Source organism: Crocodylus porosus, unplaced genomic scaffold (genome assembly GCF_001723895.1).
Source record: "Crocodylus porosus isolate Cpor-Errol unplaced genomic scaffold, CroPor_comp1, whole genome shotgun sequence".
Taxonomy (NCBI): Eukaryota; Metazoa; Chordata; order Crocodylia; family Crocodylidae; genus Crocodylus; species Crocodylus porosus.
The window spans coordinates 11665040-11679649 of record NW_017728911.1 but is presented as its reverse complement, the minus strand read 5'-3'; the positions used below and the strand labels follow the sequence as shown (position 1 = coordinate 11679649).

Here is a 14610-nt window from a genome sequence, read left to right as displayed (position 1 = left end):
CTCTGTAGGGCAGTGGTTGTCAACTGGGGGTATGTGTACCCCTAGGGGGTACTTAAAATGGTTGTAGGGGGTATGTGAAACTCCATGTGCATGTGCACGTGCACAGCCACCATGCAACACATGGGTGGCCAGAAGTGCACCCTGGCTATATGGAGAGCAGCTGAGTCCAGCTGGCAAATCTGTTGTAGGGGGAGGGAGTGCGGCTGGGGCAGGGGCTGCCCAGACAGGGCGGGGCATGGGACTAGCTGTGTGGAGAGCCAGCTCCCACTGCTGCACACATCCCAGGAGGGCATGGGGGTGTGTGGACCTGGATATGCACGCAGGGCTGGGCAGGCTGGGGCCAGGGCTGTGCCAGGCTTTTCCCAGCAGGGGGGGCCTGGGCAGGGATTGGGGTGGGTGGCAGCAGCACTGGAATGGGGGTTGAGGAGGCTATGGCAAATTTGGGGATGGCTGCATCCCCACCCCCCATTGCCCTGCTCCCATAGGCTCCTGCAGTGAGGGACAGAGTGGGGCAGGGGATGGAGCTACAGCTGGGTTACACACTGCCCAACAGGGGCAGAGCATGGGACAGAACTGTGAGTGGCTCATCCAGGGGGAATGGGGGGTGGTAGCTCCCACCACTGCGTGCATCTCTGCATGGGACAGGGGGCATGTGGCCCCAGATCTGCCAGGGCAGTGCTGGGCTGCTCCCAGCAGGGGTGTTGGGCCAGGTGGTGCTGAGAGAGGGGGTTGGGGGGGGCTACGGTGAATTTTGGGCTGCAGCCCCTCCTGTAGCCCCCTCTCAGTGCCACCACTGCCCACCCTGAGTGCAGCCCAACCGACCCCCGACCAGGAACAGCCCAGGGCAGCCCTGGCTCAGCCTGCCCCACTCCACACTGTCCCATGCAGATCACGGACACTCATACCCTGTGCCCTCCTAAGGTGCATGCAGCAGCAAGAGCTGCCACTCCCTGTGCTCCACAGATGTGCCACTCATGGCTCTCTCCTACTTTCTGCCCCAGCTGGGCAGCACCTAGCCCCAGCCCCACTCCTCCCACACTACAGGGGCCTATGGGAGCAAGGCTACGGAAGAGGCTGCTGCCACTTCAGAATTCACTGTAGCACCCCCAGCCCTGCAACCCCCCTCCCAGCACCACCACTGCTTGCCCTGAGCATAGCCTGGCCCAGCCCCTGCTGGGAAGAGCCCAGTGCCCTAGCCCACAGTGGCAGCCTGCTTGCCTCTGCATGCAGATCTGGAGGTACATGCCCACCATGCCCTCCCAGGGTATTGTAGAAGTGGGAGCCCCCCCACTCTGTGTGGCTCAGTCCCGCATCCCGCCCCAGCTGGACAGCCTTTGCCCCTGCCCCAGCCCCACTCCCTTCCCCACTGCTGGGGCCTTGATATGCCCCCCGCCCCCTGTCGTGGCAGTCTGCCATGCCCCACCCCACGCAGATCTGGGAGCACACACCTCTTATGCCCTCCCAGGGTCCATGCAGCAGTGGGAGCCATCCCTTCTCCCCACACCCTCAAGAACAAGCCGCTCATAGCTCTGTCCCATGCCCCGCCCCAGCTAAGCAGTGCCTGCCCCTGCCCCACTCCTTCCCTTACTGTGGGACCTCAATCACCCCGCCCCAAAAAACAAGAAAAAAAATATAAAGGGTTACATGAGCTGACATGTTGAGATAGAAGGGATACACTTGTAAAAAAAGGGCACCAAGAGCCTTGAGGGTAAATTACACAGCTCCTTCACCTTCTCTTTACCGTGCCCTAAGCCTCCCGGGTGTTTTCTCTTTGATCTTTCTCTTCATACACTTGGCCCCCTTGGGCCCTTGGACCCCCTGGTCCTCTGCACAATCTCTCTCTGCACTCTCAGACCCTTGGTCCCATGCACAGCCCCTCCTCTGAGCTCCCAGACCCTCTAGTTCAGCTTGGCCTACTCTGGGCTCATGGACTCACTGGCCCAGCTCGACCTTTCCCTGGGCTCTTGGACCTTCTGGTTTGGGTCTCAGTTTTTTTCTAGGCTCCTGGGCTCCTCACTGGGCCCCAGTCTCAGTGTGAAGGCTCCTGGGTTACCAGTTCTTCAAATAGACCTTAAGCTGGTCCCAGCAGGGCTCAAGGCTAAACGACCAGGCTAACTCAAAGAAACAAGAATCCTCACCACACTCTGGCTGACCTCTTCCCTCTAGAGTTTAACATAAACAAAGGTCACTTGCCTGTAAACCCAGTCGTTCTTAGCCCAGGGGACTTGCCTCTGTTCCCAAACCTCCAAGGTTTGTTCATCAATATCCGGTCCTTTCGGATGCCTTGCAGCCAGGAGCAACTTACTTCTTGGTTGCTGGGGATAGCCTACCTGCCCACTGCAAGCTCTGGGCTTATATAGCTCCAACCTGAGCCCTCTTCCTGTCAGGTGAGTCCCTCATTAGTTCTCCTCTGCCACCTGCAAGCAGTCTCTCAGGCTGCTTGCTCTCTTCAAGGACTAGGTACATCCCAGTGCCCTGCTACAAGGAGCCATACAGAAGCTTATGTAAAACAGGTCCAGTGGGGTTTTAGCAGGGCTGGATTATGACAGGGTGGGACCCTAAATAGGGGTTTCCATCCTTTCTATGCCACAGCCTAGCAAAGTATGGACCACAAGTAGCGGTGGCCCAGCAAACTGTGGACCACTGCACAGACCCCCGTGGCTGGAATTTCTGACCAGAACACAGGTAAAGAGCCCTCCACACCCGGGGGGGGCCCCAAAACTCAACCGCGGCTGCTGCGGGCCCTGTGGGAGGAGTTGTGACCCCTCCACCCAGCTCTGTGGGACCACAGTTTTCCGGTCCATGGTCACTTCTGGTCTGGCAGTTGACCTTTCATGGCTGGGGGTTGGTTTAGAGGCCCCTCATAAAGTGAGACCCTAAGCTGCAGTTTTCTTAGCCTAAATCCAGCACCGGGTTTTCGTATGTGACCCATGGATCAGTGGCAGGAATAATTTGTGCTTGGTGACTATGGCTTGCCCACCAAGAGCACAGATGCACATCAAAGCTATGCCTGAAGCAGGAGCATATATGCAGTATGCTACAGTGGAACAGCAGAAAACAAGCAGTATTCCACAATTTACAAACTGAATTTCTGATGCCCGAAGTTTCAAGCTTCTCATGAATTTTTTTATCCAGTGGTTTTGAGCTACTCAGTATAACCTCTAGAGCTCCTGACCATATGTTGAGCTTGACTGAGGCAGCTGATGCATAAAACCAGTGCGAAGGAAGACATGATGTAAAAGGATAACAGTGACCCTATGTTTACTGTAGGGTTGCAAACCCTGGAAGAGCTAGCTGCAAATCAGATAGTTGGTAGGAATGTGAACACATTCAGTGATGGACCATCAGGCAAGCACATAAATTGCATAAGGACTCTTTCCATCACTGGAGATGTATTTCTAGTGAAAGCAGTAGTTTCCTCATGAATTCTGAGGGAAGGCTGTCTCTTCTCAGATGTCTGTGGAATGGTAACTGCTTGTACAGGAGGCACTGAAATTTTCCCTCACAGCATCTTTGTCTGCAGTATCACTAGTACCATTAGAAGCCCATGTTGCTCAACTAAAGAGCTTTTAGATTTAATTTTAGGAATATCATCCTTTGCTAGAGAAAAACTCGGCTCACTTGTAGTTCTTAAAAAAAAGATGTTTTTTGTGAACAAGTGAGATGCCAATCATCATCCCTTTGGTAGTACTACATTATTTTTTCACTTACATCTCTCATGTTTCTGTGCCAAGTACACTTAAAAAAAGAGCTTGGTTTCAAAAATACTTCCAAAGAGGGAGGAAGATTTTCAACTACAGGGTTTTTTTTAAGCATGTTCCAAAGAATTTAAAAATTTTGTACTGAGCATTTTTACAAGGTAATCATCAGGAATTAATTGGAAATATTTTGGGAAAGATGGCTGTAGAGGCATAACTTGAAAGGTGGGTGCCTTGGGTGGAACGGTGGGACAAAGTGAATATTTACCTCCTCACTCGGAGGCTGTTACAGTGGCGGTAGCAGGCTCCCTGGGGGGGTCTGTTCTAGTGCCCCTTTGAATCAGTATCAGGGCTGGTGTCTCACTTGCCCCCTCTCCACTTTGAAGTTTGAATACTAGATGCTGAAAGAAATGCCACAGAATTTCAGAAATGGCCATTGTAGGACGCATAGAATTTGTCTTTTGAACTTCATTTTTAAAGATCAAACCTACAATCTTGCTTCAGTCTAATCTCCAAGTGTCTCCGTCTATTATAGCTCTTTTCTCTGTTGATTTCTTCTGTTTCACTAGGGCATTAGTGATTGATACGATTGTCAGTCTCAAACACTGGTTTGAGAAAGCAATAATAGTCAGCTGGATAGAGAAGTCAGTCTCACTTTACTTGTGCTCCATTGGAAAGCTGCTGTGAAAAATGGATATCTGATTTTTTTTTCTTTCATTCCTGTTTTAAAGGAAAACCCTTACAATTGGTTTGTGCTGGCCCAGCATTCAGATGCAAAAGTGGAACTTGGTCAGTGATTATTGGCCATTTGGCAGAATCCTTCTGAATTCTGCCTCTAAACTCTTCTGTGTTCCCTGAATAACTGTAAAACTGCATCAAGCTGTTATGGCTCCAGGACATATCCACAGGCACAGATGGAGCTGACATTCTTGTGACAACACTTTTCTCTTCTTTCTGACCATTGTTAGGAAAGTTTTCCAAGCAGTAAGAACACTGATGTTTAGCTAGGTTGATAGTCATGACTAGAAGATTCTGATTATGCCAGAAGTGATGTGAAACAGTTGATTTAAGAAATCTTATAAGCGCTTGACCTGTTTCATATCCAACCAAATACATACTGAATCAATCAAAAAAAACCCCTCATCCTGTTGCCTGCTGTTGTTTGACTGAATTTCCTTCCCTGCTCCCCCCACCCCAACCTTTGTGTCCTTGGCTAGGGTAGACTCCACCTACCCTTCCTACCCTCAAAGTCTACTTCACTTACCCTCAAGCACTCAGTACCATATATCCCTGTCCAACTGTATTTTTGTTGTGGAGAGAAAAGAAAATTATTCTTAAATCATCTCCCAACACACAGCACAGGAAACCTGTCCAGCATATGGTACTGTATGAACTTGCATTAAATTGACATTATTGACCCAAATGTTAGCTCAAAATGAATTTCATAACCACAGTAGGAGTCTCTGGGGAAACTGAAGTTTAAATTTACAGAAGTAAATGCTTATCAAACTGCGTATACAAATAGCTAATTAAGTCTTTAATTAATCATAGCTATGCTATACATCTGTAGTACCAGGTAGTCACAGAGAACCATTCTTAATAAACCTATGGGGCTAATCTTATAAGCAAATAATGATTAACTTGAAGGAAAATGCAACCTACTCCCAGATATAGCAAGAGTGAAAAAGGAGATTAAAACCACTGGGTACATTTTTCTTTGCCTGTGTTTTTGTGTACTATGCTTTGTAGTTGCAATATGTTTCCAGCCAGGGAATGAACTCTTCCTTCTCCCTGCCTTTATTTTATTTTGCCTTGTCTAATCTTTTACCAAATATGTAATAAATTATTCACCTCAATCTGCAGCTCCAAGACATCTGTGTACCTTTCCACATTCTACAAATTTATCAAATAAAATCACTAGATTGGATGATATTTTGTATACTTAAAAAAGAAATCTGTTCCCTTAAATAGAAGGTGGTTTGAAATTTTCACAGCCTGGGTGATTCAGACACATATCTTTAAAACCCCTTGGCTGTACTTTCTTTACACATTTTTGTAGATGTGGCAGTGATCCCTGCATCACATTCTACCTCCAGTAACAGGACATAGGTATGAATTGTAAGACATTCAGATCAAGCAGGACTTAAACAAAAATTAAATCTGAGCCTTTTAAAAACTTGTGTTGGGTGATCCCACACAGAAGAACTCAGCACAGTCACAGGTCTGGAAAAAAATGTTTCAACATTTGAGGTAAGTAGAAAAGAATATCCAAAGAATGAAGAATTGTGTTTCAGGAAAAGAATTTTATCAAAAGATCTATGGGAGATGGGTTAAAGTCAGCACATTCCAATTATTTTTAGACAACGTCAATGCGAATGGTACGTACAGGTAACAGGCATTGTATATCACCACCACATGGTGCTGGGATGTTCATCTAAACAGAACACTTCCACTTAGGAAATGTATGAAAATTTGAACACATTATATTCACCCAGCACAATAAAGCCAGTATTTCTTGGCTTAAGCACTACCATTTTTTAGATACATTTAAGAGTATTTAATTTGGAGGTAGATTATGCTGGATAATAACTTCAGAAGGACTACGTACAGGCTAACGTATTTCGTTATAAAACCAAAGATATCAGAATGCTGGATAATAACTTCAGAAGGACTATGTACAGGCTAACGTATTTTGTTATAAAACTAAAGATATCAGAATATGCCCCTTCGTAGGAAATACAGAGTTGAATCACTTTCTACTGGAGCATTTCCCCAATATCTGTTCTAAATTGTTAAGTACAGTTGCTGGGCACTTTTAATTATGATTGTTATTGATTTGTATTTCAGGCCAAATACAAGCCATGATCCTGGCCCAGGAACCCATTGGGTCAGGTGTGGTATAAAAGATGGTTTGTGCCCAGACATGCCTACAGTGGCACGTGGAATACTCATTATTAATCTGTATCCTTCAGCTACCTTGTGGGAACTGTGTCATTTCCAAACTTACAGAAAGCACTATATTCCATCAAAAAATTGCTCAGGAACCATATCAGTGATTAGTGTCAAGACCTGGCTTATGCCTGATGGAGAAAGAAACTAACAAAAAACAACTTCCCTAAACAAGGAATCACCAGTTCCCACTTCAAGATAATCATCCCTCACCCCAGGCCTCTCAGCTCTCTTATACAATCCCTTCCAGCTCTCTCATATGCTGATCAGGTAACACACCACGTGCCTCAAAGAGTCAGCAGAACTCATACAGGCCTGCTCAGCAGAATTACCACCAACCCATTGGTCATGACACAAATTATGGAAAATACTTTTATAAACACTGCTAAATCACATTTTCTCATGAAAATTGAATCATAGCAAGCCTAAAAAGAAACAAAAGCATGAGTAGAAAGTGAACTACTGAAAATCAAAGCTAAAGCCACAGAGCAGAACGTGCAGCTCTTAGAAGTGTTTGTAAGTAGGGGTGTGCAAAATGGGCCACATTCAATTCAGATTCAGCCCAAATTGGGGACAGAGATTTGATTAATTAATTCAGATCACTGTCCCGATTCAATTTGGCAAAATCTGAAGATTCGATGCTGATTCAGAGAATCAGCGTTTTGGCTATAGACACAGCTTTAAATGTTTTTTCTACATACATTGAGGTACCAGGCACAGCTTGTGAACACTGCAATACTGGGGTGGATGGAGCATCCCACAGGAGCACATTAGGACCCCCCGCATGCTCGGTGGTGTACCTGGAAATGGACTGGAAGTACTTCTGGTCCATTTCCAGGTCCGCCGCCCAACTGTGGCTTGGCCACACGGGGGGACCCTGAATGCTGCCCCAGACCCAGGCAGCACCAGTCACCAAGCCAGGGGGCGGAGGGGAGGGGTCTCCCATGCTCCTCAGCGGACTTGGAAGTGGACTGGAAGTACTTCTGGTCCACTTCTGGGTCCACTGTCAAATGTGCTGGGGACCCTCCTGCGTCCCTGTGGGACACTCCATCTGCCCCAGTATTGCAGCATTCATGAGCCGCCTGGTACTTTGAGGTATATAGAAAAAACATTTAAAGCTGTGTCTATGTCCAAATCATTGAATCTTTCCAAATATCTCTGAACTGATTTGGAGGGTTCTGATTCAATTCAGACAGATTAAAGGGTCTCTTGATTCAATTCAGATTCGGAGATTCAGCCACTGAATCAGGGCGAATCTCCACTGAATTGAATCAGCGACTGAAGCTTTGCACAGCCCTACTTGTTAGCATATGATAATTTTAGCAATTCCAAGGCAAATTCATCTATGTTAGGAAAAGTCAGACTCATATTGCATTTATGTCTGTTCCTGACTGATTTAGCTTAACCCTTGTGATTAGCAGGGTCAGAAATAGTCATTTACATCTGGGTATTTCAGCCTGGCTGGTCACTAAGAGGAAATAAAATTATGTAAGCTTTGCAATAGCAAGATGAGATCAGGGACTTAAAAAAAACATTGAACGCACCAAGGTTATTATGATTAAAAGACATTTGGTAAGCAGCAGGTGCATGTTGTGGATCCTTCTTACCAATTCAGCAGGTTTAAATGAGTATTAAGCATAGAATAACAGAGCTGAAGGGACCTCAGAGGTCATCCAGTCCAACATCCATGCATCGTAGTTATTAAAAAACCACCTTTCCAAATTTTAGTTGGGGAAATAAATGAAGGTTTGGAGAGAGGTTGTTTTGCATGGGATAGTAATGACCATGGTAGTTCTGTTAGGCTTCAAAAGATACATTAATGCATGGTTTTATACTTATCAGCTCAATAAGTGAGCTCAAATGTAAAGGTTTTGAGGTTCTCAGTTTTTCTTTGCAGTGTGTGGTAGTGGCAGGGGGAAGGCCTCCCACCTGAGCCCCTATAGGCCAGTACAACTCACTCCACAGTCCTCCCTGGCAATCAGGCCTGTTACCTGGGTGTCACATTCAGTGCCCAGCAGAGAGACAGAAGCCTCTAATCACAACCAGAATACAAATAATAATGATTATCCTTTCCTGATTCTTAGCATTCTACTTACCAAGGCCCACGGCTATCACAGCACAGAAATATCTGTTTGCTGAGGGGATCCTGCAAGCCTTTCTAGCATTCACAACTGACAAGGTACGCTCCTCACCACACAGAAAGATGGTTTCAAATTAGGATGCTTCTTATACCTGATTAGCTGCTGCTAGATGCATATAGAGGAAGGATTTCCTTCCTCCAAGATGTCAAACCCAATTTCTTACACTTCTGCCCTGCCAGGTTTATTTTTACTATTTACCAAAATTTTTGCATCCACAATGCAGTACACCCCAGCAGTGGTTAGTGTAAAAGGGAAAGCTGCTGGGTTGGAGGAAAAAAAAGTTATAGCTGAGTTCAGAAACCTAAATATCCTGGTTCAGGCTGCTCTGTGTTTATTCCAAACTAGCCCACCCTCCACTAGACAAATGACATTAAAACATAAGAATGAATTTCATCCCTTGACATAGACTGAGGACTCATCCTCTACGTGCAAGTTTATGACACTAAGAAGCTCAGCTTAGAGATCACCCGGGAATTTCAATTCATCCTGCTCCTATTTTCATTTCAATTCGTATATTGCAATGTATGTAATCTATCCATCAGTTCTATTTCCTATAGCCTTTTCCTGATATAGAGTAACAGAGAATCACTTTAAAATCCCTCTAACATGTTAGCATCAACACAAAATATCATTAAGATGTGATCTGAATAGCAATAATCCAAGTAAAACCTTTCTTCTGGTAACTTTTCTCATCTCAGTTACCTTTAAACAGTGAGCATGTAAAAGAAAAAACTTCCACAGAGACAGGTTTGTACCTTTGCAAATTACAAGAGGACAGAAGGACATAGAAAATCATTCTTCTTTATGTGTTACCAGCCACTACAAAGAGGATCTGAACATTTCTTCAGCTATTTGCCTCTTATTTGACAACTCCAGTAATGACAAGCTTACCTTCTGAGATCCAGATGCCGAGCCCTTCAATGAAGTGCGTTTGAAGGAGCCACTCATTCTCCTCAATGAACCTGAATACTTCCCTCCTCTTCCTTTTTTAATTCCCTGTCCCTTACCTTCCATAAGGGACCTAGCACCCTGCCACCAAGGGACACACTAATGTTTTTCATAGAGCCAGAGCTATCGTTTACTGAAACCAAACATGAGTAAACTCATCAAAAAAAAAAAAGGGAAAAATAATAGAGAGCTGGCTTTATAAAACAAAACCAAAGCTCAAAATCACAAGAGTCCTGCTCTGCTGTGCACCCTGTTACAAGTCTTACAAGCTGGCTAGGCAAGTAGCAAAACAAGTCGATGCACTGATACAAACTGCTGTCTCCCTCCCTCCTTCCCTACAGACTTCATAATCAGGCTTAATGCACACAGCTCCTGCAAGCTATGGTTTTTAATGGATGGAGATTTAATAAATGGTGATTGAAGGTAAATCTACTTTAGAAGCAGCAGCCCGAAAGGTTTTTATTCACGCAAAGCATGGGCCGGTCAGATGGAAATGATTTTGGTATCAGTATAAAGGCACATGAAAAGAACAGATGGTCCTCAGCGGACTATGGCTTAGAAGCCTGGTAGCATGTTAAGGATAGCCGCTGATGGCAAAAGTGCCTACAGCAGAGCGAGGGATGGGAAACCACAATAAAGCCAAGCTTTCAAAATGGATGATCAGAAGATCACCAACAAGTGAAATGTTAGTCAAGTAGCAGGCAGTCTATATCACCTCTCTGAACTGTCATATGCATTTCATTTGATCTGTCTGATACTATCCTGCCTGACAATAGACAGTTAACTCAAACAAGCCAAATAGGAGGAAGCAAACAGAAAATGAAACCATGGCAGAGATGAAACAAGTTATAGAAACAAATGGAATTGCTATTAACCAGGGAATGCACACCAGGCTCTAGCAAGGCTTATTCTTTCTAGCTTTGAGCCTAGAGTCAAAGGGGATACTCAATAAAGACCCTAGGAAGACATGGGTCAGCAGGCACCTTCAGATAGAGGTAAATACTGAGGTAGATAATGCTACATGGGTTGTCTGCCCCTGCCAGCCTAGGAACAGGAATGCCTGGGCTGGCTTGAATTTACTTTGAACTTGCAAGGAAAGCACAGAGTTTAGAAAGTACTACAGTGAATAGGTCAATGAATATTTTTGAAGACTTCTTTCTTGAGTCTCCATAGTAAGCTACAGGGCAGGTTGCAGAAGGGAAGTGAAGTCTCACTACAGCTCCAGAGGCATGAGTTTAAGCCCAAAGACTTAAGACAAACTAAATCAGAGATGTATGGTGTCAGCTTTTGTAAGTGGCAGCTCACTTCATCAGATGCTGTCATCTTTAACCCCATCTTTATCTTCAATGGCATCTGAAGTAAGCCCCTGCTTATGAAATTTTATGCTATACATCTCTGATTTAGTTGGTGTAGAAGACACAAATCTATTCTGTCTTCGCTTGACTTCAGACTAACATGGCTAACTCTTATTTTTCTCCAGATGTAAATGGGTACCTGGTCATTTGTGCTGGGTAGTCAAATGTGGCTGGATGTGATCAGCCACGTCACTTCTGTACTGCTGACTCCCAGAAGTAGAGGCTTGAAGTGAGCTCACACGATTGGCAGTTCTAGAACTGGATGCAAGTCATTAATTAGATCATTTCTCTCCCATCTTTTAATTTGGTGAGCCAAGAAGATGCAGGGATAGAGCTAGAGGAGCCAAATACAAGGTTCACCTTGAAAGAACTGCTCCCTTCCAATTAGCGTCTAACAAATAAGTAAATACCTGGGCACTCTTTTCATTAAGGCAAGTACTCTTCTAAATCTCCAGAGTTTCAGGTCTCCCTTGGACTGAGGCACAGGTGAGGATGACAGCTGGGAGATACCATTTTGGGACCTCTAGAACAGGCCTGGAAGTAGTTTTCCTTAATACCCAGAACTACAGACCCCAGCACCATGTAGTGAAAAACCTGAAGACTGCTGTCTTATATTGAGAGGAACAGAAAACACGTCTTCAGTTTGTTTTTGTTCTTTCTTTTATCTTCTTGTTTTACTATCTTGACTTTCTTTTCTTTGAGAGGGCTATGTTTTTTTTAAAAATAATTATAAAAGAAAGGGTGAATGGAGGCATGGAGAGATGGGATTGCTGATGGACTGACAGAAAAGGAAAATGGAGCCTGTGGTCCTTAAAAGTGCTTTCTATCACCAGGATAAGTTACTTTAGCCAGTTCTTCTATCCATCAATAAGGCCGTGGTATTTGAGTAACTGTTGCACATCAGGACCCAGGGCTGATTACAACTAAGTGCCTAATTAGGACTAAGCACCTAGGGTGCCTACAGACATTTAGGGGAGGCATTCTAACTCATGGCACTTTACACAAAGCTTCATGAGTCACAGCCCCACCTGACCCAACAGACATTTGCCCGTTGGGTTAGGTGGGTGCAAGCCAAGCTGCACTGGTTAGCAGTCAGAAGTGCTCCAGCAGCCTCCCAGAAGGCTGCCAAACTGCCCCTCCCCTCAGCCCTGCCCCCTCCCCCAGTTCTGATCATAGCAAAGCCAAGCCAATAGCTGTGTGCTGCCCCTGTCAAGAGGCTCAAGCAGGGGTGGAAGAAGGAGGCACTTCCTTCCCCCTCCCTAGGCCCAAACCTCTTGACAGCAGCAGCATGCAGCTGCCAGTTGAGCTTTCCTGTGGCTGAAGCTGGGGCCAGGGGTGGAACAAATCCCCCTCACCTTGTGGGCCCTGCCCAGCTCCCCCAAATACCCCAGCCAGGGTAGCTGGGGGAGGGGAGCAGGAGGTGAGAGGGCTCTATTCTACACCACACTCCCCGCAGCTCTGGCCAGGCAAAGCCAAGTCAGCAGCTGCATGCTACCCTCTCCCCTCCATCACCCGCAGCACAAGGAGAAGTCTTTCTCCTCTCTGTGACAGTCCCATGCATGTGAAAAACTAACCCTCAAGGGAGCCTGAACAGAAGTTCCCTGCCTCCAGCTAATAGTTGATTTATCAAGAGTTAAATTTTCACATGATTGGCCATTTTAAAAGTGCTCTGCAGCCATGAACATCTGTTATGTTATGGCTGTAGAGCACATTCAGGGGGCAGATCACACAAAAAACGTAACTTGTGTAAGTTCCCCTAAGCAAGCTCTTTGATGTACTCATCCTTTTATTTACCTCTTTAGTCATCTTGAGCTCAGGCATATGTAACTTTAAAATATTTAAGCTAAGGGAGAGGGTAGCCAGCTAGCTTGGAAGTTACTGTGACCCTGTTGTGTCTGAACACTCCTATGGTGGTTTAAGTGAGCGAAATCACTCTATAACCTGGTGAAGAATGTCTTGCATTCAAAAGCTTGTCTAACTCTATCCAAGCTATGCAGTTAGTCCAATTAAAGCTACCACCCTAAGAAATCCCTACCTCTAGCTAAATTTGGAGGTCACATTCACAGGTCCTACAATTCTGATTCACTAGACATCTCAGTCAGAGTAACTTTGTACAACCTCTGCTGTGGAGTCTCTTGTTCCTCCATGCTATGTCATGTCATGTCAGTCAAGAGCACAATTTATGGGGAATAACACATTTTAATAATTTTGACTGGGTCTCCCTAATAATCATCACCAAAAAAATCCATGTCCTATTCTCTTCCACAAGGCAGTTTGTTATAGAGGACTGAATGCTGCTATTAAGTTAGCAAGAAACAAAAGTTCCACAATGAGCATGACAACAGCTGTGCCTGTCTCATTGTCCTCACAAAAATTCCCTCAACTGAGAAAAAGAAGAGGATCTGACTGCAAGTCAGACCACGTAGCTCAAGCACATAATTGGTGCGAGGGGAGAATTATTAGTGCCAGTGGACAGCACATGCACTATATGTGCAACAACTGTGGGTCAGGCTGTTGATGGCCAGAAAGCATATAGAAAAATTGAACAAGTATCAGGCTCACAGAGACGTCTGTGTGCTACCTAGCTCCAGTATGAGAGCTTCTTAAAATACAAATGATACCAGTCAAATCAGGGTACAAAAGTATTGTTTACCTCTCACTGCTTTCCTTTTTTTGTCCCCTTTCCATTGCATTTATATATATATGATGAAATTCCCATCAGTACATAGCCCACTTCAGTCATATCTTAGATGCTCTGAGTGAAATAATTCACCCCTATGCACAGCTCAGCAACATAGTGCCTGAGGTTTTTCTTTTTATTGATTTATTTGTGATAGGAAACAGGAAACAGGTAACTTACCAAAGTGAGCTGGGATGATGGTGTGTGTGTGTGTGTGTGTGTGTGTGAGTGTGTGCGCGCGCGCAAGCAGGTCATTTGACTGTCCTATCATGCCAATCATCCTTTCTATAGTTTCACTTAAATTTTTCTTTTCCCCTGTATTTAAAGTCATTGCCTGCCTTGCACACACACACACACACCATCATCCCAGCTCACTTTGGTAACTTACCTGTAATGGAAAAGGGACAAAAAAGGAAAGTAGCGAGAGTTAAACAATACTTTTCTACCTTGATATGGCTGGTATAACTTTTACTTCTGTGCTGAAAATAGAGAGAAATATTATTTGTTTAAATTTTAATCATCATCTGCAAACTTTTTACTGACAACTAAATATTTTTACTGTTACTGTTCTAAATTTGAACTTGGCCCTTGTCAAAGGTCTGAAAGAAAGATGACATTTACTTTCTGTAAAACATATATTAGTAAACAGTTTTGTTGTCAGTAATAAGTTTGCAGACTGTTAGTAAAAAAACACATTGTTTTGGGTTGGCAACAAAGCTCCATGTAGCCTGTATTGAATTAAGAACCAAACAACTTCAAGAAAAGAAGTCTTCTTTTACTACTTCTTTTACTATCATCTACTTTTTCATTCCAAGAGGCTGAGCATTAAGATAGCCACA

General features: G+C 44.8%; 1 protein-coding gene across 1 annotated transcript in view; it reads right to left on the bottom strand.

Annotated features, from left to right (window-relative positions):
* The window catches only part of TRPM1 (transient receptor potential cation channel subfamily M member 1), a 131096-nt gene extending 121106 nt beyond the window's left edge, over nt 1-9990 (bottom strand). The window contains exon 1 of the mRNA XM_019533432.1: nt 9680-9990. Coding sequence (XP_019388977.1) covers nt 9680-9802 — 123 coding nt within the window. The 5' untranslated portion in view covers nt 9803-9990. The remainder of the gene's footprint in view (nt 1-9679) is intronic.
* Nucleotides 9991-14610: the final 4620 nt, after the last annotated feature.